The sequence below is a fragment of the Manis javanica genome, chromosome 5, assembly GCF_040802235.1.
Source record: "Manis javanica isolate MJ-LG chromosome 5, MJ_LKY, whole genome shotgun sequence".
NCBI lineage: Eukaryota > Metazoa > Chordata > Mammalia > Pholidota > Manidae > Manis > Manis javanica.
In genome coordinates, this window is record NC_133160.1 from 87782230 (window position 1) to 87805533 (window position 23304).

Genomic DNA, 23304 nt, shown 5'->3' on the forward strand with positions numbered 1-23304 from the left:
GAGGTTCAACTGATGGCAATGGAGAATTTGATCAATCCCTCAAGTCACAAAAAGTACTTCTATAGGCGATCTAAACCTCTCTGAAGATCTCATTTGCTGGAATCCTGTATAATGTTTTGACTCCTGCTTTGCTGGCATGAAGCCTTATAAGATACTGTCCTCAGCATCTCAAACACTGTGTTAGTCTGCTTGAGCTGCTGTAACAAAATAACATAGGCCAGTGGTTTCAACAAAAGAAATTTATTTTCTCACAATTCTGTAGGCCACAAGTCTTGAGTTCAAGGTTGCATCAGGGCTGGTTTCTTCTCCAGCCTCTCTGTGTTCACCTGGTTCCCCTCTGTGTGCCGCGGTCCTAACTGCCTCTTCTTTCAAGAACACTAGTCGCCCAGGTGTAGGCCCCACCATGGTGACCTCATCTAGCTTAAAGACCTCACTAGGTCTTTAAGAATTCTGGAAAGTAAGGTCAGCAAGATGACCACATAAGACATCCCTTCTCATATTTCTGCTCAGCAATTTAGCATCCCTCCAAACACAGAAGTGCTTTTGTGGGGCTTAGGGACCCAAGTAGGAACTGTGGAGTTCTAGTGCAGTCCAAGAAAGAGGAGAACCATTTTGAGAAGGCAGGCTTGCACCTAGGAGGCAGGTCCAAGGTCCTGGCTATGGACCCAGAAACATTTCCATACCCCTGAGAACTTGGCTGCAGCCCCCTTTGGCTTTTGTTCTGTCACCAGCACCATATGCAAAGACATCCAGGAAGAGTCTTATCCACCAGGAGTCAGGGAATAGACAGACAGACTTTGGTCCATCTGTGGACCCTGCTGTGGGTTGTGAATCAGCTCCAGCCCTTCTCGGCCTCTGTCAGGAGCCCCAGGAAAACAATGATTTAGACAAATCCCCACAGACCAGGAAGCCTATGTCAAAGCCCAGGAGTCCAGCAGAGAAGTTCCAGCACCTCACTGGAGTAAACAACTCCAAGATGGACATGCTGGAGAGGATAGAGGAACAGTTCGACTTCACCCGTGTCACTCCTTCCCCAAGGTGACACAGCTCAATGCCAAGAGGGCCCTTCTCAGCTGGAGATTTCTCCAGCAGGGGGAACTGAGGGCTTGGAAGTGATTGGGCGCCTTCTTCCCCAGCTTTGTGGTGCTGCCTAAGAGGCCCATTTCCCTCTCCCTCCAACAAGAGGACTGAGTCATGGGCTGTAGGACTAGGGGGCAGTGAGTGGCTGGGAGAACAGCAGGCAAGGCTCCAAATGGAAGATGGCAAAGGGACTTGGATTCTACTAACCCATCAGGAAGGTCTGCCCATAAGCCACTGGGATAGCCTCACCAGTGGACCCCCATGGGCCCAGTTATGAGGTGCATACATTCTGGGAATCTAAGGTACAGCATTGTGCAACAAGAAGGAACTGAGGCTGCAGAGTAAAACAAAAGCTTATTTGGGGTCTTTGGGAATTTGAATTCAAGAGACACAGGTTCAGGAGGAACCAGAAATGTGCTCTGAGAGATGGGTAGAGAAAAACAGAGTTTATAAAGGTAAAACCCACAGGCTTACATAAATTGCCTTCAAAGAATTACAACTGGCAGAGACAAAAATTACTGATGTTGGTTCATATAAGATAGATCACTATGCCAACGGCTGGGCTAGAGTTGGGCAAAGTAAGTCACATGCTGAGAACTGCAGCAGGATCAGCAGCTTGTGGTTGGCACTGCCTAGAGTTCATGTTCTGCCTAGGTATGGGTGTGCGTAAACCCAACTTCCCCCATGTCCTCCCCACTCCACTTTAAGGCCTGTTGACATTCCTGACTCCACTTCAGATGTTTCCATTCACAGCATGGTGACTACAGTTAGCAGTACTGGGTATATACTTTGAAGTTGCGAAGAGAGTAAATCTTAAGTGTACTCACCACAAAACAAAAAAAAAATGGTAATTGCGTGCGAGATGATGGAGGTGATAACTAACCCTATTGTCATAATCAGGTGATTACCTCACAATATGTACGTGTACCAAGTCATTACATTCCACACCTTCAACTTACACAATATACGTCAATTACATCTCAATAGAACTGGAAATAAATAAATAAATGGTCTTGTAAGCTAAAAAAAAAAATTGGGTGTGGAAGGACACCATTTAGATGTCCTTTTTAAGTTTTTATCTCTAACCATGATCTCATAACATCAGCCTTTCTTCTTGCCTTAACATCCTTTTCTAATTTCATCTCATCTTCCCTTTTCTGATCGCATCCTTTTGTTTGGCTTTTGATTGTTGTAAGCCTAAAATCTAACCATGCTCTCAAAGTGTGAGTTTCCAATGGAAAAACGAGATTATGTTGAAAATGAAACAAGACCACTGAAATGTAAAGAAGTAAAGTCCAAATACAATACCACACGCACACATGCACACACATACACAGAAATATTTTCCATATTTGCATGCATATGCACACAGGTTTTATTCTTTACTTGGGCTTGGCATAATTTCTTATTAGCATTGCTCTAGTTTCTGTTAATTGGATGCACATTATTAGTTGGATTTGGAAATAATGTCAGATTTCTTGAATGACACTAAGACAGTATGCCCATATTCTCATCTAATTCTAAAACTACTGACAAAATTCAACTCATCTTCTGGACCACAATGCACTTTTTTCACAAGTGTAATTTAGGTCTTATTTTCTCACTTGGGACTGAAATTTTTAGGCATAGTCTTTAAAACTGAACCAACCTAAAAAGCACATGAACTAGTGTTTTAAATTTTGATGCTTTTATTAAAAGTTTTCCCTATGTTACTCTTGAGAATATTATTTTAATTTGCTAATATGTGGTTATAATTAGCAGACCTATAATTATGACTTAAAGAAAGATAATGGTCTGTTTGAGAACATTTGTGCACACAAAAGGTAGGTAGTGTGTGGTCCATGGGTTGGTTCTGCAAAATATGTTCTAAGGAGGTTCTGATCAAAATAAGAAGTTTCCTGGCACATGGAGTTAGTTGATCATTTCCAGTTCAGACATTTAGAAAAAAAATAAATCCTGCACTGAAGAATATGACTCCTAGACTTTTTTTATGGCTGGTATTATTTTATTTCCTAAACTGACTTTTCTTCTTTTATGACCTAAACCTCAAAATCATCCACCCTGACTAATATAATATGCTAGAAAAGAACAGCTGCAGGCATTCCAGTCTAACCTGTGCAGGATACAAAATCAAAGATTTCTTTCTCTATGATACATGTGAAGAAAAGGTACCCAACGCTTATTCTCACTAACATATACCATGCATTTCAATCCTGCCTCTGTGAGTAAAGTAGATTCTCCATTACTACAAACAAACAATAGCACTGTGAAAGCTACACCATTTGTCCCACCCTCCCTCCTCCTGCTATTAAGTTTTGGTGCCCAGGACAATGGGTGGCCACAACTGTCCAGGTTGCCATGGAAAATAAACTCCATTGTATCAGAAACAGAATACATCTTTCAGACTCATGAAATATCTAACATCAATCCATCTTTATATCAAGATATGATAAAATTGTTAAGTCCTGGTGAAATATTTGAATTATCTCTATCCCAGTCTCTTATCTTGCCTAAAAACCTCAGGAGTTTCAGGAAATTTACCGCCTGATTCTCTCCTGCTTATTAGTATTAATAGCCTTATCTGTGTAAGTGTTGTTGTCCAGTCATGAGACACAGAGGAACTGCTCAGAGCATTTGCACATCTATCATTGCTCAAGGTTTGTGCTTAAAAGTGCTCCTTTCCTTACCATTTTATGAGGAAAAGGATTATAATTTCATGATTTTGGCATTTCATACAGCAATGCAGTTTCCTCCACTCCAGACCCTGCTTTGCATTTACATGGACCCCAGGGCCCTGAAAGTGTATCTGAAATATCTCCACAAGATTATGTGAGGAGAGGCCTAAGGTAACAGTAAAAATAACTTTTATAGAAATAAATAAATGAAACATAGTAGAGCAGTATTTCTCTGAAAGAGATCTTTTCTTTTAGAGTCTTTCAGATTTTTCCTAAAAATCTCCAATAAGTTCCTAGGTGTTTTATAGCAAGGTCCTTAAGGCCATATATATGTGAATTAGGAGTCACATGAAATCTGTGTTCCAGGTGCATTTTACTTAATTCTCCACATGAACTTTAATTCTCTTATGTTCTGGACCAATTATGTGAGCACCAGTTATGTATGAAGTCCAATCTACATTATGAAATACATAACAAGCATAAAACTCTTGCTCTTTTATATTCTAGCATGAGGCACAAAGTAAAGAATAAATATAATAAGTAAATTGAAAACAAAAAGCAAGCTAAGTGGTTTGTGGAGTGCTGGAAGGGTAGATCGCAATTTTAAATAGGGTGGTCAGAATAAGATTCACAGAGCAAGTGACAAATGTGCAAAATACATGAAGAAGAAGAAGGTGTTATCACGTGGGAATAACTGGGAGAAGAGTGTTTTGCAGGGAACAGCCAAGGAGAACAACATTGGGCAAGAGCATGGCTACCATGTTCAAGGAATAGTGTGACGTTCATGTACTCAAGAATGAAAAGGGCAATAGGAAGAACTGCATTCAGTCTTACATCCTCTGAGCCAAGTTAGCATGTATTGAGTTGTTCTTGCTTATAATAAACTAGTAAGTTCTCACAAATATTATTTTCAATTTTATTTATATGTTTGTGTTCTCCACATTCTATGCATTAAAAAAAATTTTTTTCATTACACACTATAAGCTTCTTCAGGATAAGGAATGGCTTCTTTATTCATTATTTTTCTCTATATTTTCTAGACCAAACATACATTCAAAACACATTACTAACTGTAAGGAAGGACAAAAAAGACTGAAGAATCATAATTTTAAAACTCTAAGTTCTACAAATTGGAAAATTCTTTTGGTCTTTGCATCAGTTTCCTAAAGCACAATTGAACAGTGAAGTTTCCTAAATTCAATAAATATTTTTAACTGTAAGCAGGGGGAAAAAAAACTTAAGAATCATGGTTTTAAAACTCTTGGTTCTATGACTCCAAAATCTTTTGGTCTTTGCCTCAGTTTCCTAAAGTACAATTAATAAGTTGTTAAATATGTGAAGCATTGTATCAATGTAAATTATAATAAAATATGTCTCTTACTTATATTCCACAAACATATGAACAAGAAATAGGAGAGATAAAAATGCAGATATCTGAACAGAGTTCTTCGGAAAAAAACGTAATTTAAAGAGCACTGTAAAAATCAAAAGACTTTACATCATGTGGCTATTGACCTGAATTTTCAGCTCTGATGACCAGTTTCCATCAACTCAATACTAGTTACCTATACAGTACTGTGGTTAGGCCTTTGGAAAACTTTGCTTCCACACCAATCCATTTCATGCTTTGCCTGTTTCTAGAATCATGTCTCTCATGACTCTTAACCTTACCAAGTTTCATCTGAACTTGGTATCAACTTGGAATTAAATGATGAATCCAGTATATAAATAATGTGTTTTCACAGTTCTAAGCTGCCTCATAGGTCATTTATGTCAGGACTTTCTCCTATTTGTGTTCTAATCTAACTAGCCTCAAAATTATTTTGTTTAATATATATTATTCTAAATGTCTTGCATTTCTAAATTCCTAAAAGAAGTAGACGGATTGGTAATGAGAAATAATAAATGAGGTAATCATAGAATATTATTTCCTTTACACACAAAGCCAAGCTGCTCAGTGTTAGTAACTTTGAGTGTATCCTTTCTTATGGTCACAGATTTTATTAGAACAGATTTTATTTCATAGAGACACACAAAACATTCTCCCATTCAACCTATGATTACAAATTGTGCATTGTCATTCATTCATTATTCATTCATTTTATATCTGATTATTTATCTCCAGCTACATACTTGGGACTGTGCTAGATGTCAGGCCTAATATGATAATTAAGACATTCTCTCTGCCTTTTAGGAATTTAAGGCCTAGTGGAGGAGAAATAAAATTTGACATTCTACTTTGGTTAGGGCTTTCCAGGATATTTTGATTCAAAAGCGTGCGAACAGAGAAAATGATTCACACTTACCAAACTCATAAAAGCTAATGTATAAACCAGCTGTACAAATTTATTGTGTATTTATAAATTAAAGTTAGTGATATTTCCTCAGACTAATGTGAATCACTATCCAAAGAGACCTTTCCCACTATCAGATTGTAAGAGAAACAAATTAATATACAGAAGATTGCCTAGAAGACATGATATTAAAACAATCCATTTTTTTAAACTATAGTAAATACTATATATATAATAGGCTATGATAAATACTGAGCCCTTACTGCCTAATATATACTCATATAGGGACTCAATGATCAGTACCTCTAGATATATTGTTCTTGTTATTTTATGATGCAGGCTAGCACAGCCAAATCTTACCTCTTATTTCTCTCTCCCTAGGCTTTTGAGGTTTTGTAAGCACTTATTTTCTTCAGGCCAGTTAAAATATATTTGTTTCTATTTGAGTTAGCACCACCCATTCACTTGGGTTAGGTAAATTGGAGTAGTGACATAAACATGCTTTCTTGAGACTTACCTTACGCAATCCTCCCTATACTACCTCACCTGTTAAAAATATATTTGCTATTCCTTAAGCATGCTATGTATTTAACTATAATGGCAGAAAAATATGATTTGCAGTAAGTTATTGCAACTAATATGTTTAGTGACTTTTAAATTTCCAAAAATGGCCTCTTTCCTTCTTTACTCCAGGTTGTAAAAATGATGATAATTGTCGTGGTGACTTTTGCCGTCTGCTGGCTGCCCTATCATATTTACTTCATCCTCACTGCAATCTATCAACAACTAAATAGGTGGAAATACATCCAGCAGATCTACCTAGCCAGCTTTTGGCTGGCAATGAGCTCCACCATGTACAATCCCATCATCTACTGCTGTCTGAATAAAAGGTAAAAACAAAATTACCAAATGCAAGCTTCTTTTCACTCTTGGCTTTGCTGGAAGCATATAATATTGTTCCAGCTTCTTGTGCAAATTTAAAATGCAAAAGGCAGGGTAAATTGAATGTTTCACCGAGAGGAGCAGACAGCTTGACTTATTTAGCCTCCCCCTATTTTATGAAATATCCCACTTTAACAATTACAGCCTCAAAACTTTGTTCTTAGAAGTTCTAACTGGACAATATTTATATGAGCTAAATTCTTCCTCCAAACCCTTCAGAATTTTACCTGCCACAGAAAAAATTAATGCCTTCATGATTGAAAGAGGTAGGTTTGAAACATGCTCATGTCCTCAGAGAAATGAAGTCACTTTGCAGAAATGCACAAATAATTTCTATGAGATGGAGAAATAACGGTATATGTAAATGGACTCCTTTAAAAATGATATTTCAATAAAAAGACTTAAAAATGTTCCTGTGAGAATGACAGAAGCAACAGTAAGGGCAAAGAGAATACCAATACTCCTTCCTGCAAAATGAAGTTGGTGAGTAAGAGAGGGTGGAGCCTCTGTGGCAAAGGGTTGTGAGGAATTTAAGGTGGTCAGGGGAAAGCTACTTTTAAAATAACATTTTAAAAAAGCAGTTTCTACAGTCAAATTTAGTACTGGAAAAAAATAGTTTCCAGATAAGATGCCTTAGTCACATGGCCAGCCCACGGAGGGGTAGGGTAAAATTTCATAGGGCTCATGATTCCCTTAATAAACCAATGTATTTGGAGCACAAGCAGAATGACAACTTCATGTAAGGAACTGAGTGAGCTAAATCTTAAACTCTCTCTGGTTGGCCTCCACAGCGCTGTGCTTTAAGTTTGTTAAATACTTACTTCTCCCTTTTTCTGTTAATTGTATAAGCCACATATTGATTCAAGCCACCCCACAAGTAGTGCATCTATTTTTAATAAACTTTATTAAATGGTTTACAAAGCCAAGGATTTTGTATATGATTAGATAAAAGCCACCAAAATTAGCAATTAATTCTAACATTGAGACCGTAATTTATAAATGTGTGATTATTTCTGAAAGAAGCTATTTTGAAATGTGTCATTTTTAAGTGCCTCAACCAAGAAGTCTAATTCAATTATACTTATGCAAATGTATAAAATTATTGAATAAATGTACACTTTTTCTTTGGCACATTGGTTAACTGCCTCTGTGCTTTTGCTATTTGATTACTTGCTTCTCATTGATGGGAAATTAAGATTCAATTCAAACAAGGAAAACTTCAAAGACTAGTACCAAAACTGTGGCATAAATTCTCAGAGTTTGGAAAATCACATTCAAAAACTGAGTTGCCTTAACTGCATTAACTAGAGCTTTTTGTGCCAATTGAAGGAAATTTCCACCTGAAAACATGACTCCCTGTGGCCTGTTTCTCCTCAGATTTCGAGCTGGCTTCAAGAGAGCGTTTCGCTGGTGTCCTTTCATTGAAGTTTCTAGTTATGATGAGCTGGAGCTCAAGGCCACCAGGTTTCACCCCACGCGGCAAAGCAGCCTGTACACAGTCACCAGGATGGAGTCCATGACAGTGGCATTTGACGCCACTGACCCAGACAATACCAAACCCGGCTGGAAGAGGAGAGCAGCTCCACGAGATCCTGGCTTCTATGGCTGCTCCCAGAGGAATTCCAAGTCTGCCTCCACCACCTCAAGTTTCATAAGCTCACCTCATACCTCTGTGGATGAATATTCCTAAATCCATTTCCTGACATCAAAGAGCACTGTGAGGCCATCATGGGGCCGGCATCGGCTCCCATCCTCCTGTTTGCCCACCATGTCCTATATATTCTCTGGAAACAGAGGGCAATTTATAGGCAGCTGTGCTACAATTTAGAAAGGTAGCATATAAATGTAACAAAGACACTATTAAGATATTTGACCCCTCAAAAGTAAAATGGCTTTAAAATTTATTCTTTAAGACTAAATTACTGTATGCAACAAATTGAAAGAAGTATCTGTTCCATTTTCTCATTTAAAAATTGTAATCTACATTTGTGACACTAAAGTGAAGTGATTTTTCCAAAAGATTAAAGCAGCTTTAAAAATGTAATGTTGTGAGTGAATAAAAAAACTGTATCAAATGAAATATTTTATAGCTAACAAAAAATTACATGATGAATTTTTCCACTAGAATGATGAAATTAATGTCAAAGAGTAGGAATTAGTGAAAATCTTTGCTCAAGTGAACTCATTTTGTGGAATACACACTTTTAAAGACAAAGATTTTCTCCATGAGATATAACTGAAAAGGAAATCTAGTAGAATTATTAGGCAGCTGTACATGTCATTCTGTTTCTTATTCTTTCTGAAAAAGTAGCTCCAAAAGAAAAAATTGTTTACTTTTTGATCATTCCATATTTTAAAGTTCCAAGCTAGGAGACAATCAAAGTTTTTGGACCTTAAAAGGATGAAGAAATTCCTATGATCATCTTTATTTTTCATAAATATATATTTTTTATTTTAAATAGGCAAATTTTAAAACACTAATAGAAGGAAAGAATCCCATTGGTGTTTGAAACTGACTACCAATTTATAGACATGAATTAAAGATATTAATTCATAGTTATGATAGCAGGCAGGAGCATCTAACAGCTCCAAGGGAAGATAGATTTTTCCCTCATAATCCAAGGAAAATGTTTAAGATAGACACCAACTTTACCAATTGTACAGTATCTTTCTCCTCTCCTCTCCCACCACTGACAAAGAGTAAGAACTATGGGAAAATATCAGAATATATATTCAAAAGCATACCTTAGAAAAGAAAGTCTATGTACTAGCCATATGTACTAATAAATAGGTGAATCAGGCAAGATGTTGAAAGGTGAATCACTTTTAGAACAGAAAGCTAGACAAGAGTTTGGATACATGTGAACTAATATTAGGCCAATGAATGTAATACAGACTTACCACAGAGCTTTCCTTTGTCTGCTTAGATAATTCAGAAATGCCCCCCTCAAAAGAAATGAGCTAGTGGTCCTGTTTTAGTGAAGAAAAAAATACTGACACATTTCTGAGTGCCATAACAAAACAAGGTATATACTCAAGTGTAGAATTCATCTTCCAGACTTCAGTTCTTCTAAATGGTCTTTCCTTGAATGAGAAATACTGTCAATACTGCTCCAAAAGGCAGAAAACATTCAGAGAATGTAGATTTACACTACAAACATTTCCTTTAAAATATTCAGTTAGATTGCTTTAAAGCTATCTAGCTAAAATAATTACCTGTAGCACTTTACTGGATTGTTATGCTCCATCAATATAGAATCCAGTGTTGTGCTGAAGAACACAGTAAAAGTAATTATCAAGAGCAATCATGGCCTATTGCTACAACTGCATTAAAGTTTCCAATCCTCCCTAGTTTGAATGCAAAATCAGAAATATCTAATAGTTACAAAGTGTTAAATGTCTAAGCAACTCTACATATATGTTTAAGCAAAATTTCTTCTGAATACACCAATAAATAAACACTTAAAATCATTTTAATGTGTGTAACAACTTCAAAGAATTAAATTCAGAACTGAATGCTGAAATATAAGTGGTCATTATGAGTCTGCTTCTGAATAGCATGATTTTAAAATTACCTGTATGGGAAAAATTAAAACATTATTACTGTAGAATCCAATTTAACATTGTTTTTTTTTAACAAGCTCAGTATGCTGCTGCATTATTGCATCTCCCAATGTAAAAAGATGGTGACATTTCTGACCCAGCATCCAAATTCATATTCTTTTCCAGATTATTATAATTTCTTACAAACAAAGATCTGACCATCTTCAAAGTGAGCTCTACCCTTACAAAGCACATAGAAAAATGCCAAAAATCTTAGTGTCAAACCTCAGAAACACAAAATATATGTGAAAAGTCAATGCTGGCCAACTCAGAACTGACCTAGATTTTCGTTAATGCAGAATTTCATTAGAAAACTTCTGATTAGTGTCTAGTAAATAATTCCATCAACTACAGAGGCAAGGGAGTTATAATAAGTTCTTACACTTCTAACAGTAACAATCTGAGTTCCCACTTGTTGATGGTGTGCTAAAGTTAAGGAAATTAAGCATGACACTCATCATGGAGAATAGAAACGTTGTAATAATTTCCCTTAGGGCCAAGCAGGAATGGAGAATAATGTTGTATAGTTCTGTACAATGTCAATAATTGTGTGATGTAAAAATGGTTTGGTGAAAATCTGTGTATATAAGAAGTAAATGTATATAAAGTTTGCAGCTAGTGAATAAAGTATTTTCAAGTCGTGGTCATTCTGAATAGGTTTAATACATTCATACCCTTTGTATATGTGGTAATAACTGACAGATTTGATTTCTCTTTTCTTTAAAAACATTAAAAATAAAAGCAACCCTAATATTTTCCTACTGGCAAGCAAAAGATATTAGTTCTATCTTACTTAAACATACTCACCCAACCCTCAAAACTGTATTGTGCTTTCTTCCTCATTTTCCCTCATTAAAAAGTCTAGATTTCCTAAGCTATCTTGAGTCAGAAAAGGCATCTATGGAGTGCAAAGGCATCAAAATGTAGAAAAATATTCTGTGTAGAAAGCAGGATCAGGTAAAATGGAAAGTGCAGAGTTGAGTATAGAAGCATCACATTTTCAAGCTATGACATCAGAGATGTTAACAACCTAAGACTTACATTTAAATCTAAGCCCCTCCAATTGCTCACTGGGGGACCTGGGGCAAGAGATTCTTTGCGCTGAACCTCACTTAACCTATCAGTAAAAAAGGGAAAATAGTAATGTCTTCAAAGTGCTGATGTGAGGATTGAATAAGCTAATGCATGAATAGGGCAGAGCCAAACAAATAAATGTTCAAACACATCATTAATATCATTGTGTGCTTGGGGAAAAAAGAGGAACCTTTTTTTGCCTGTATCATTCTTCCCCCATCCAAAACTTTTTGAGGAGCGTAAGTGCCTTACAGCCCCCTATCACTTAGCCCTGTTAGAGTCTGCACAAGGTTTCTGGAATTGTTCTGGGAATTTTCTGAGTAAGGGAAGGCTTTACAGGTGAAGGATTAAAAATAGCCAATTAAGAGAAGTGGCCTTGGACATGTGAAACTAAATTCACTTCTTAGGAAAGATGCAGCCATTTTAGGATGAAAAATAAGAATGTTAAACTTCAGAAAATAATAGACAGGGGACAGAAAGCAGAACATGTTCTTTTGAGGTTTCCTCACAGCTCCACTGCCTGCTCTCTCAGTGCCTCGTCCCATGTGCTCTGAGAACGAAGCCCAGTGACCATTCCATTCCAGTTGACAGCAATGACCCACACTGACTATCCATTTCCAGCAACTGCAAATACATCTTCCTTGATCACTTCCTCAACCCCACTCGGACACAAACCAAATGCCCCCCACTCTCTCCCACCAACTTATTATAAAGGGGTAAAGAAAAGAAACAGGATAGCTTCACCAGTCCACCACATATCCAAAGCATCAGGAAACCCTCTAAACTCTTAAAATATATTCAGTGTTCTATTAATAACACTGTATCTAGTGCAAACACCTGATTGGAGCTACTATTATTTTCTCACTGGATTATTCCAATAGCCTCCACCCTGTGCCCTTCCTGAAGTTGACTCTCAATAAAACAATCAGAGTGATTCTTTTTAAACAGCACCATATCATCACCCATCTGTTCAAAACCTTCTCACAGCTTCCCATTTCACCCAAAATAAGTATCTTCAACCACAATGGAATGAAGCTAGAAATCAGTAACAGAAGAAAAACTGAAAAATTCACAAATATGTGGAGATTAAATAACATGCTTTCAAACAACCAAAAGATTAAGGAAGAATTCACAAGTGAAATTAGAAAATACTTGAGAGGAATAAAAACAAAAACTTTCTAAAATGTATGGGATGCAGTGAAGGCAGTTTTCAGAGGAAACTTTATAACTGTAAATGCCTACATTAACAAAGAATATTTCAAATTAATCACTCAACTTTATACACTGAGGAACTACAAAAAGAACAAATTAAACCAAGACTACGAAGAGGAAGGAAATAATAAAGATAAGAGCAGAAGTAAATAAAATAGAGAATAGAAAATAAGAGAGAATCAACAAAACCAAAAGTTGGTTCTTTGCAATGATCAATAAATTTGACAAAACTTTTAGCTAGACTGTCAGGGAAAAAAGAAAGAAGATGCAAATAACTAAAATCAGAAGTGAAAGTGGGGACAACACTACTGACCTTACAGATACAAAAAGTATTATAAGAAAATATTATGAACAATTGCACATGAACGAATTTGAAAACAAAGTTAAAAGGCAAATACCTAGAAATACACAAATTAATTACACATATTCAAGAAGAAATAGAAAATCTCAACATACCCATAACAAGTAAAAAGATGAACGGAATCAGTTAAAAAAAAGAAGAAGAAAGAAAAGACTAAAACCAGAGAGATGCACTGCTAAATTCTACCAGACATTTAAACAAAGAATAACAGCAGTCATTCTTAAACTCTTCCAAAAAATAGAAAGTGAAGAAATATTTCTTAGCTTATTCTGTGAACAGTTGGTTGAACAGACCTTAATAAGGAACTTAACAAAATAATGGAAGAATTGATACCTCTTCTACAAATACAACTGAATTTCCTTACAACATTTGCCCTTATTATGGACATAACCCTGTGTGATATTGTGATTTATACTAAGAAATATATATTTGGTTTTTGGTCCCACTTCTGGTACAGAGCTCCTAAAACCCTTAGGATTTCTTAAGTGTTGATAGTGGTCAAGGCATCCTTTGTTACATGAAGGAGGTGACTTCTGGACACCTCCTAAAAATGGGGGCTAGTTGTGGGGAAAACCAACCATGTGACTAGAGGGTTGGAACTTCCAGTCTAACTGGCTGACCTCCAAAGAGGAGAGATTAGTTGGAGGTTGAATCAACTGCCAGTGGTCATTGATTTAATCAGTTGTGCCAACATAATGAAGTCTCCATAAAACCCCAAAAGCTACAGGGTTCAGAGAGCTCCCAGGCTGGTGAGCACATGGAGGTATAGAAGCGTGGCACATGTGGAGATGGCATGGATGCTCCAACCCCTCTCTCATACCTTCCTCATGCATCTATACCATCTGGCCCCTCCTGAGTTATATTCTTTTATAATAAATTGGTAATCTAGTAAGTAAAATGTTTCTCTGTGTTCTGTAAGTGGCTCTAGCAAATTAAACCAATCCAAGAGATGGGGCGTGGGAACCTATGATTTATAGCCAGTTGGTCAGAAACATAGATAACAACCTGGGCTGAAGCTGGTGTCTACAGTGTGAGGGGAGGGTAGTCTTGGGCTGAGCCTGTTACCTGTGGAATCTGTTGCTACCTCCATTTAGCTAGTGAGTTGAATTTTCAGACACCCTGCTGGTGTCTGAGAGCTGCTTGGTGTTGCGTGAGAAGAACCCCTTCTAACCCCCACCCAACCCCTGACACATACAATTTGGAATTGGATCTAGGAACCCAAAAGACCTTGAAATTGACCCTAAGGATTTCCTTCAGAAAATCCTAGTCCATAGATAGACTCTACCTCAGGCTCAGAAGCATGTTGAAACACGATTTCAGTCATACAATAAAATGCAATCCATGGATTCAGCGTTAGGCAACTCACATATTATGTAACTCACAGACTCTGGAAAGAACAAACAGGCTTGGGGCCATGCAGTCACTGACAATATTCAAAATAATATCCAGAACCATTAAAGTTGCCACACTGCCATGAGAACTGTTAGGCACAACCCCTGTTACTGACAAAACTTTCACCACTAAACCAGGCACCCGGTGCCACTGCCAGGACTGCTGCATCAGCTTCTGGAAATTGGCTGTTACCACTGCTCACTACCCTTGTGGGAATGCGTCCTCCTGCATCTTTGCCACTTTGCTTACTAGCTTTCAATCTAAAGCCCTAGGTGGCTGCATCAAGTTGGTGTGGCCAATGTTGTGTGCCAGCCCTCAACTCCAACTCCAGCTGAAAATAAGTACTGTATTTTCTGCTTCTAAAACCAGAGGTAGAATCTGCCTTGTAAGATAGAAATTCCCCAAACATAGATGCGGGGTGTTCAATAAGAATGGCAGATTCTGTTATAGGTATTTGGGAAAGAAAATATCTCTAAATGCATATAGATATCTTTGGTTAGTAGAAGCCCAGTTTACAATTTCCTTTTATTTTTTTTGTTAAACATATTTCCTCGATAAGTATGTACTGTATAATAAAAATGTTAAAGAACATTATGCTGGGGAAAAGAATGAAACATTCTGTTTTAAATTAATTCACAACCAGTATCTCCATTTTTTTCAAGGTCATTGTTCCCATGCCTTGAAAACATGAACAACAGTTGCTACAGATTTTTAAAAGTTAGAATATTTGGCAGACGATACCACAATTATGGGAAATTAACATAATTACTGTCTATATATAATGTCACATTCATAAAGGCACTGTAAAAATTAAAAAGGAACTCCTGTGACTCTGGCAAGCAGAACAAGCAATGATGAATGCCAGTCTCCTCCTAAAGAACTAGAGTGTCTGCCTGGTCTGAGATTTCAGGACAAAGTGAAGATGTCTTTCAATTAATTTTATATTTTATTACCAATGACATGGTCTCTACAGATTCTAACAAGATGCCTGCAATTTGCTCTAAAATGTATTGGAAATGCTATAGAAAAGGATCTTAGTGTATGAATGAAAAGGATCAGTCAGAATAGTTCTAGATTCTAAATTACAACTCTCATCAGTATCAGAAGTCTAAATTCTTAACTGTTAGGTTCCCTCTGCTTCCACCCTCCAAATAGCCTAGAAGTGGATCTGTGTGGGCAGTCCTAGACGGCCTGAGGACAAATGCGTTTTAATGAATTTAACCCCTATGCATGTTGAGGCATCAGGCTAAGAAAAACACTAAAACATGTAAAGCTTCTATTTTGTTTTTCTAAAAGGCAGATCCCAAAAGTGCATGACCCTTTATTTAACAGAGCACCAGTAAGTCTTAGCTATGCAGGTGTAGAGGGTAGAGACAGTTTGCAGGACTCAAGGTTGGATGAATTGATTTCAAAATATGCAATCATGATAGCAAAAATTTCTGAGCACCCAAGAAGCCATGAACCTGAACTAGACAGAAAAACCGAAGGGAACAGACCTACCATCAGGGACCAGTAGCGATCCTGGAGCAGCAAAGAGTAGTTTGAGGGCACTAAGCAAGAGAAAATGACTCAAAAACGTCAGGTACTAGGAAAAGAACCCAGGCATCTCAAAGACAATTTTGCATAGTTAAAAATGCTTATATTTTCAAAGAATCAATTAAATATGCAAATCTTGACAAATATGGCTAATTACTGATGAAAAAGGGATTTGGCCAAAATTAAACTTTCTCTGCTTATACAAACAGATGAGCAAGATCAAGAAGAGCATAAATACCCTGCCCCCACTCTTTCCTCTTTCACTTCAAGGCTTTGGGAGTTCAGGTCAGAATAACATTGTTTCTTTACTTAAGAATAGTCTTTAGGCTAATGTGGTCCAAAAACTTGTGAAATTTACCTCCCTAAGCAGACATTGGTAATACACAGAGATTTCATCTCATCTGACCTCACCTTTTCATGTTGCATCTCACCTATCTCATCCATCCTGCACCATCCCTGGCCAATCAGTGCCCTGCTTTTATCTTAGCTTCTCTTTATCCTAAGGCAGGATCTGCAATACTAACAGTGGGAATGGCAGAGATAGCGAGATGCAAACACAAAAGCTTTAAGATGAACAATTGATTTCTTAATCTGCTACAATTTAAAGAACAAGATGATAGTATGGAAAATTTAGGCCTATCATGAATTTACTCAAGTTAACAGATTAACTATTTCAATAAAAAAATACACGAAGAATAGTTTTAAAAATCAGATGTGCCATTTATTTAAAGACAAAAATTGAAAATAGTCCTCATAGTCAATTCAAAGTCACCAAAAATAAAAGTTAAATAATGCATTTCTTCTGAGAATTTGATCTTTAAATACCAAACACATTTGCATTAGTGAAATTAACAGACAATGCATGATGCCAAAAATGTACAATACCTTAAGGAATTTATTTTTCACACAAAATCCAAATATTGAACTCCTGCTCTATGTGGTTCTCCTGCAAGCTCTGAGTCAATGAACTGAGCTCTTTCACGCTGTGGCTTTGAGTGTCTTCAGAATTCAGTTTCCAATTTAAGGATGTTTTCTTGAATCGAGGCATGAAGGGAAAAAATTGGGGTGTACCTCATTCTAATTGTGTTCCACTGTCAAGAATTAGACACATGGTACCACCTAAAATGGAAATCTAGCCTTTTGCCACAGACTGCCCATCAGACCATCAAGTCTCTATGAGCACCATTTGTGCTCAACACACAATATACCTGCACAAACCCCATTGCAGGCATCACTAAACAGCATCCAATTACTGCATCCAGCACAAAGATCAGGATATCCAGGTATGGTATGCAGAATCTCCATCTCACCTGGATGAGGTTGTTCATAGTTCTGCAATCTACAATCTAAAAGGACAAGCCATCTGTCCTAATCTGCATTCAATACAAATAATGGAGAAGGGACAGAATAAACATAATTACAAATTCAAATTCAGTAAAGGAAAGAATGAGAAGCACACAGCAGGCACTGGTCCATAGTAGTGATCAAATTCTAGAGGGTAAATACTGCGTACTTCCTGTTCTGGCAGTGGAGTATTGCAATATATGATTTTTAACAGCTGTCATGTCTGAAAAACCATTTATCACAAACATGTGCATAGACTCAAATGGAAAAAAATGAGATTGTTAGCTTCCTTAACTATTAGTTATGGATGTTAAAACACGAAATAAGTAGAAATACCCCTTATATGAGTATAAGCATATAAAATAATTAATCATTACACTTACTTTTCACCATTTATACAGAAATTTTTCTTAATATTCTGGTCTGTAATTTAACCACTTACTCTTACATACTGAAAGGTGCTGTGTTTCTCAGGTGATTAACAAATATTTTAACATGTCTTTTATAAACATTGAAGAATGGAACTTTTTGTACAGCAGATTTAAATATTTTAGGAAAATATATTTTGAGGTTTTGTAAGTATGTATCATATAAGAAAGATTTTATACAAAATATCCTTCTTTTCCTTGGATTAGGAGAAACCTTCTTTCAGACTTGGATTTTCAAATTCATAGTAAACCAAAATCAAGCACTCTCTTTGGAAGTTCTCTTAACCCTGAGTATGACGATTAAATTACACATATTAGCCATTCTCCTCAAGCGGAAAAACCTATCACCCTGTCTTAAATTCAAAGAGATGCCTTACCCTCTCTTAGACTTCACCTCCCGATTTCTTATAGGAATCAAGGGAATTTCTGCAAATATGAATCACCCATTTCCTTTTTTTGCCTGTCAGAGTCCATGGAGATAATGGTCAAGTATGAAATGTAGTCCACCTACCTCATGTGATAAAAGAGCAGACTATTAAGGCCAGCCCCTTTCAGATAAAGGTGAGAGCAACTAAAAATACCATAACGTTATATAATTGCTTTCCTAATACTCTTCAGTGATCACAAGAAATGTTACTGTTCTGAATGGAATTGAGACAATTGTAATGTTTCCATTTATCTTTATGATCATCCTCAGAGAATGTGAGTGTGTATAAACTGTTAGGGCATAGAACTTTCACAACAGTCCTTAATATACTGAAGACATAAGAATTTCCTTTCCATGTAGGTTCAGAGGTTGCTCAACTTATTCCTGTTTGTTTTCAACAGAAAACATTTGTGTGAAGGCAAGAGAAAATCATGCCCAATATAGTAAGAATTTTTTTTAACTTAATAACTTTACCAAATAAAATGTATCACCATCTTCAATCAGCCTCACCCTCCTTATCACCAATTTAATCACTTAGTATATATATATATATATTGGTATCATCATTAATCTACAATTACATGAGGAACATTATGTTAACTAGACTCCCCCCATCACCAAGTCCCCCCCACATACCCCATTACACTCACTGTCCATCAGTGTAGTAAGATGCTATAGAATCACTACTTGTCTTCTCTGTGTTGTACAGCCCTCCCCGTGCCCCACCCCTACATTATGTCTGCTAATAGTAATGCCCCCCTTTTTTCCCCCCTTATCCCTCCCTTCCCATCCATCCTCCCCAGACTCTTTCCCTTTGGTAACTGTTAGTCCATTCTTGGGTTCTGTGAGTCTGCTGCTGTTTTGTTCCTTCAGTTTTTTTCTTTGTTCTTATACTCCACAGATGAGTAAAATCATTTGATACTTGTCTTTTTCTACCTTGTTTATTTCACTGAGCATAATACCCTCTACTCCATCCACGTTGTTGCAAATGGTAAGATTTGTTTTCTTCTTATGGCTGAACAACAACAAATGTTGGCAAGGTTGTGGAGAAAGGGGAACCCTCCTACACTGCTGGTGGGAATGTAAATTACTTCAACCATTGTGGAAAGCAGTATGGACGTTCCTCAAAAAACTCAAAATAGAAATACCACTTGACTGAGGAATTCCACTCCTAGGAATTTACCCTAAGAATGCAGCAGCCCAATTTGAAAAGGACATATTCACCCTATGTTTTTTATAGTACTATTTACAATAGCCAAGAAATGGAAGCAACCTAAGTGTCCACCAGTAGATGAATGGAAAAAGATGTAGTCTATATTTTTAAAACTGTATGATTTGTTAATTTTTTATATAACCTTATTAAGTAGAGTATTATCCCCATATTTATTTACTAATTTAATAAAGAAATTAAAACACAGAAATTTTAAGCATCTTGTCCATATCACACTGCTTGCAACTGATGAAACTAAGGCTTGAGTCCAGGTAGTTTCACTCCAGAAATTACCTAGGCCTTTGACTAGTAGTTTGTGAGATCCAGCCACATGAACTTGATGAAGTAAAGGCTGTATATGTTCATCTCTCACTCTGATAATAATCTTAGGAAACAAACAATCCTGACACATTCTGATATTTTAATCTTGAAAGTGTGAATATTATGCATTTTATGTGGTAGTTCTGAGATAGAGAAACTGTTATGTCCAAACATTTCAAAACATAGAGTATTTTCAGAGAAGGTCCTAACAAGTGAGATGCATTTTATGAGGTCTCATTATCCTGATGAATAATACCATTACTAGTTCTTATTCTAAGCCCAACAATGTCCCAGGGTTGATTCCAAATCAGGACAGTTAAGTAATGTTAGCAAAGCTCACAGGAAGCTGGAGAGAATATTAGAATATAGCATATTAGCTTCCAAATAAAAAAACAATTATTCAGGAAACTGATGAACATAGAATCAGAACAAGGGTTATTATAGAGTCATTTTCCTCTATGGGTTTTCTCTGTTTTTCCTTGGACAATTCTTATCTATGACTAAGACACTGTTCATTAATTTAGCATCTATCTTCATTGAATCTATCTTGTCGAATCCTCAAAATACTAAGCCTAGGTTACATTTGTGAAGAAATGATTTCACTACAACATAATAAATGAAAGAACATATTTATAATATGGGAATATATATGGGAACAGACTGGAGAGAACAGCTCTGTTTACCTGGAAGATTGGAGGAAAGAAGAGATGGCTAGGGAATAATTTTCACAGAAGAGATGATGTTGAGCTGAATCCTGAAACATAAATAGGAATTCTCCAAAGAGAAGAGAAAATGAAGCATAGAGAACAGAGTTAAATATTAATTGCATCCTTGCCCCTGCAAGGATACCTAAATAATCCACAATTTTTTTCTACTAACTGCTAAATCATTTTCAAAGTTAAGAGTGAAGAAAGCTAATGCCTCATTGTTAGGCAACACTAAATTATCTTATGGTTCAACAATGCCAAATAATAAATTACTTTTGCCAGAAATAAAAGGCATCCAGATTGGCAAGGAAGAAGTAAAGCTGTTCCTGTTTGTGGATGGCATGATATTGTACACAAAAAACCCTAAAGAATCCACTCCCAAACTACTATATCTGTATCTGAATTCAGCAAAGTTGTGAGATACAAAATTAATACACAGAAATCTGTTGCATTTACTATACACTAATGATGAACTTGCAGAAAGAGAAATCAGGAAAATAATTCCATTCACAATTGAATCAAAAAGAATAAAATACCTAGGAATAAACCTAACCAAGGAAGTGAAAGACTTATACCCTAAAAACTGTGGGACACTTACAAGAGAAATTAAAGAAGATAACAATAAAAGGAAACACAATCCTTGCTTATGGATAGGAAGAATTAATATTGTGAAAATGGCCATCCTGCCTAAAGCAATCTACAGATTCAATGCAATCCCTATCAAAATACCAACAGCATTCTTCAATGAACTAGAGAAAGTAGTTCTAAAATGCATATGGAACCACAGAAGACTCTGAATAGCCAAAGCAATCCTGAGAAGGAAAATAAAGCTGGGGGAATTATGCTCCCTTACTTCAAAGCTCTACCACAAAGCCACAGTAATCAAGACAATTTGGTACTGGCACAAGAACAGACCCATAGACCAGTGGAACAGAATAGAGAGTCCAGATATAAATCCAAGGATATATCGTCAATTAACATACAATAAAGGAGCCATGGATATACAATGGTGAAATGATAGCCTCTTCAACAGCTGGTGTTGACAAAACTGGATAGCTAAATGTCAGAGAATGAAACTGGATTATTGTCTAACCCCATATACAAAAGTAAACTCAAAATGGATCAAGGACCTGAAAGTACGTCATGAAACCATAAAACTCTTAGAAAAACATATAGGCAAAAATCTCTTGGACATAAACATGAGCAACTTCTTCATGAACATATATCCCCAGGCAAGGGAAACAAAAGCAAAAATGAACAAATGGGACTATATCAAGCTGAAAAGCTTCTGTACAGCAAAGGACACAATCAGTAGAACAAAAAGACATCCTACAGTATGGGAGAATATATTCATAAATGACATATTTGATAAGGGGTTGACATCTAAAATATATAAAGAGCTCACACACCTCAACAAACAGAAAGCAATGGGCAGAGGACCTAACAGACAGTTCTCCAAAGAAGAAATTCAGATGGCCTACAGGCACATGAAAAGATGCTCCACATCACTAAATCATCAGAGAAATGCAAATTAAAACCACAATGAGATATCAACTCACACCAGTTAGGATGGCCACCATCCAAAAGACAAACAAAAATGTTGACGAGCATGTGGAGAAAGGGGAACCCTCCTACACTGCTGGTGGGAATGTAAATTAGTTCAACCATTGTGGAAAGCAGTATGGAGGTTCCTCAAAATACTCAAAATAGAAACATCACTTGACATAGTAATACCACTTAGGAATTTACCCTAAGAATGCAGCAGCCCAGTTTGAAAAAGACATATGCACACCTTTGTTTATTGCAGCACTATTTACAACAGCCAAAAAATGGTAGCAACCAAAGTGTCCATCAGTAGATGAACGGATAAAGATGTGGTACATATACACAAGGGAACATTATTTAGCCATAAGAAGAAAACAAATCCTACCATTTGCAACAACATGGATGGAGCTAGAGGGTATTATGCTCAGTGAAATAAGTCAGATGGAGAAAGACAAGTACCAAATGATTTCACTCATCTGTGGAGTATAAGAACAAAGCAAAAACTGAAGGAACAAAATAGCATCAGACTCACAGAACCCAAGAATGGACTAACAGTTACCAAAGGGATAGGGACTGGGGAGGATGGGTGGGAAGGGATGGAGAAGGGTAAAATGGGCATTATGATTAGCACACATAATGTAGCAGGATGGGGATATGGGAAAGGCAGTATATACAGAGAAGACAAGTAATGACTCTATAGCATCTTACTACGCTGATGGACAGTGACTGTAATGAGGTGTGGGGGGGGGACTTGATAGGGGGAGTCTAGTAACCATAATATTGTTCAAGTAGTTGTACATTAACGGCATCAAAAAAAGGGATGAAACAAAGGAATGAAGTTAGTAAGGATTCATACAGGCCTTTGTTCTGTCCCATTAGCTGTGAAATCTCTCTAAATCTTACCTTGTAGAATGGGAATTATAACTATTTCACAGGGATTTTCTGGGAATTAAACTAGATATCAAGAGTTTTTAATTCCTAAACAGTTCCTAGAATGTAGCACTAAAAATAATTATTAAACAAACATAGTCTACCTGCTTCCGTCAACTTCTAATAAGTCTTGAGACAACATACAAAGAAGGAATAAAACCAGAATCACAAACTCCAATTCACTCAGATTATTCAATTATTAGACACTTCTTTTAAAAAAGTT

General features: G+C 36.6%; 1 protein-coding gene across 1 annotated transcript in view; it reads left to right on the forward strand.

Moving 5' to 3' along the window:
• The window catches only part of TACR3 (tachykinin receptor 3), a 70650-nt gene extending 59221 nt beyond the window's left edge, over positions 1–11429 (forward strand). Inside the window, exons 4-5 of the mRNA XM_037020065.2 lie at positions 6743–6939; positions 8369–11429. Of these exons, the coding sequence (XP_036875960.2) occupies positions 6743–6939; positions 8369–8681 (510 nt within the window). The 3' untranslated portion in view covers positions 8682–11429. The remainder of the gene's footprint in view (positions 1–6742; positions 6940–8368) is intronic.
• Positions 11430–23304: the final 11875 nt, after the last annotated feature.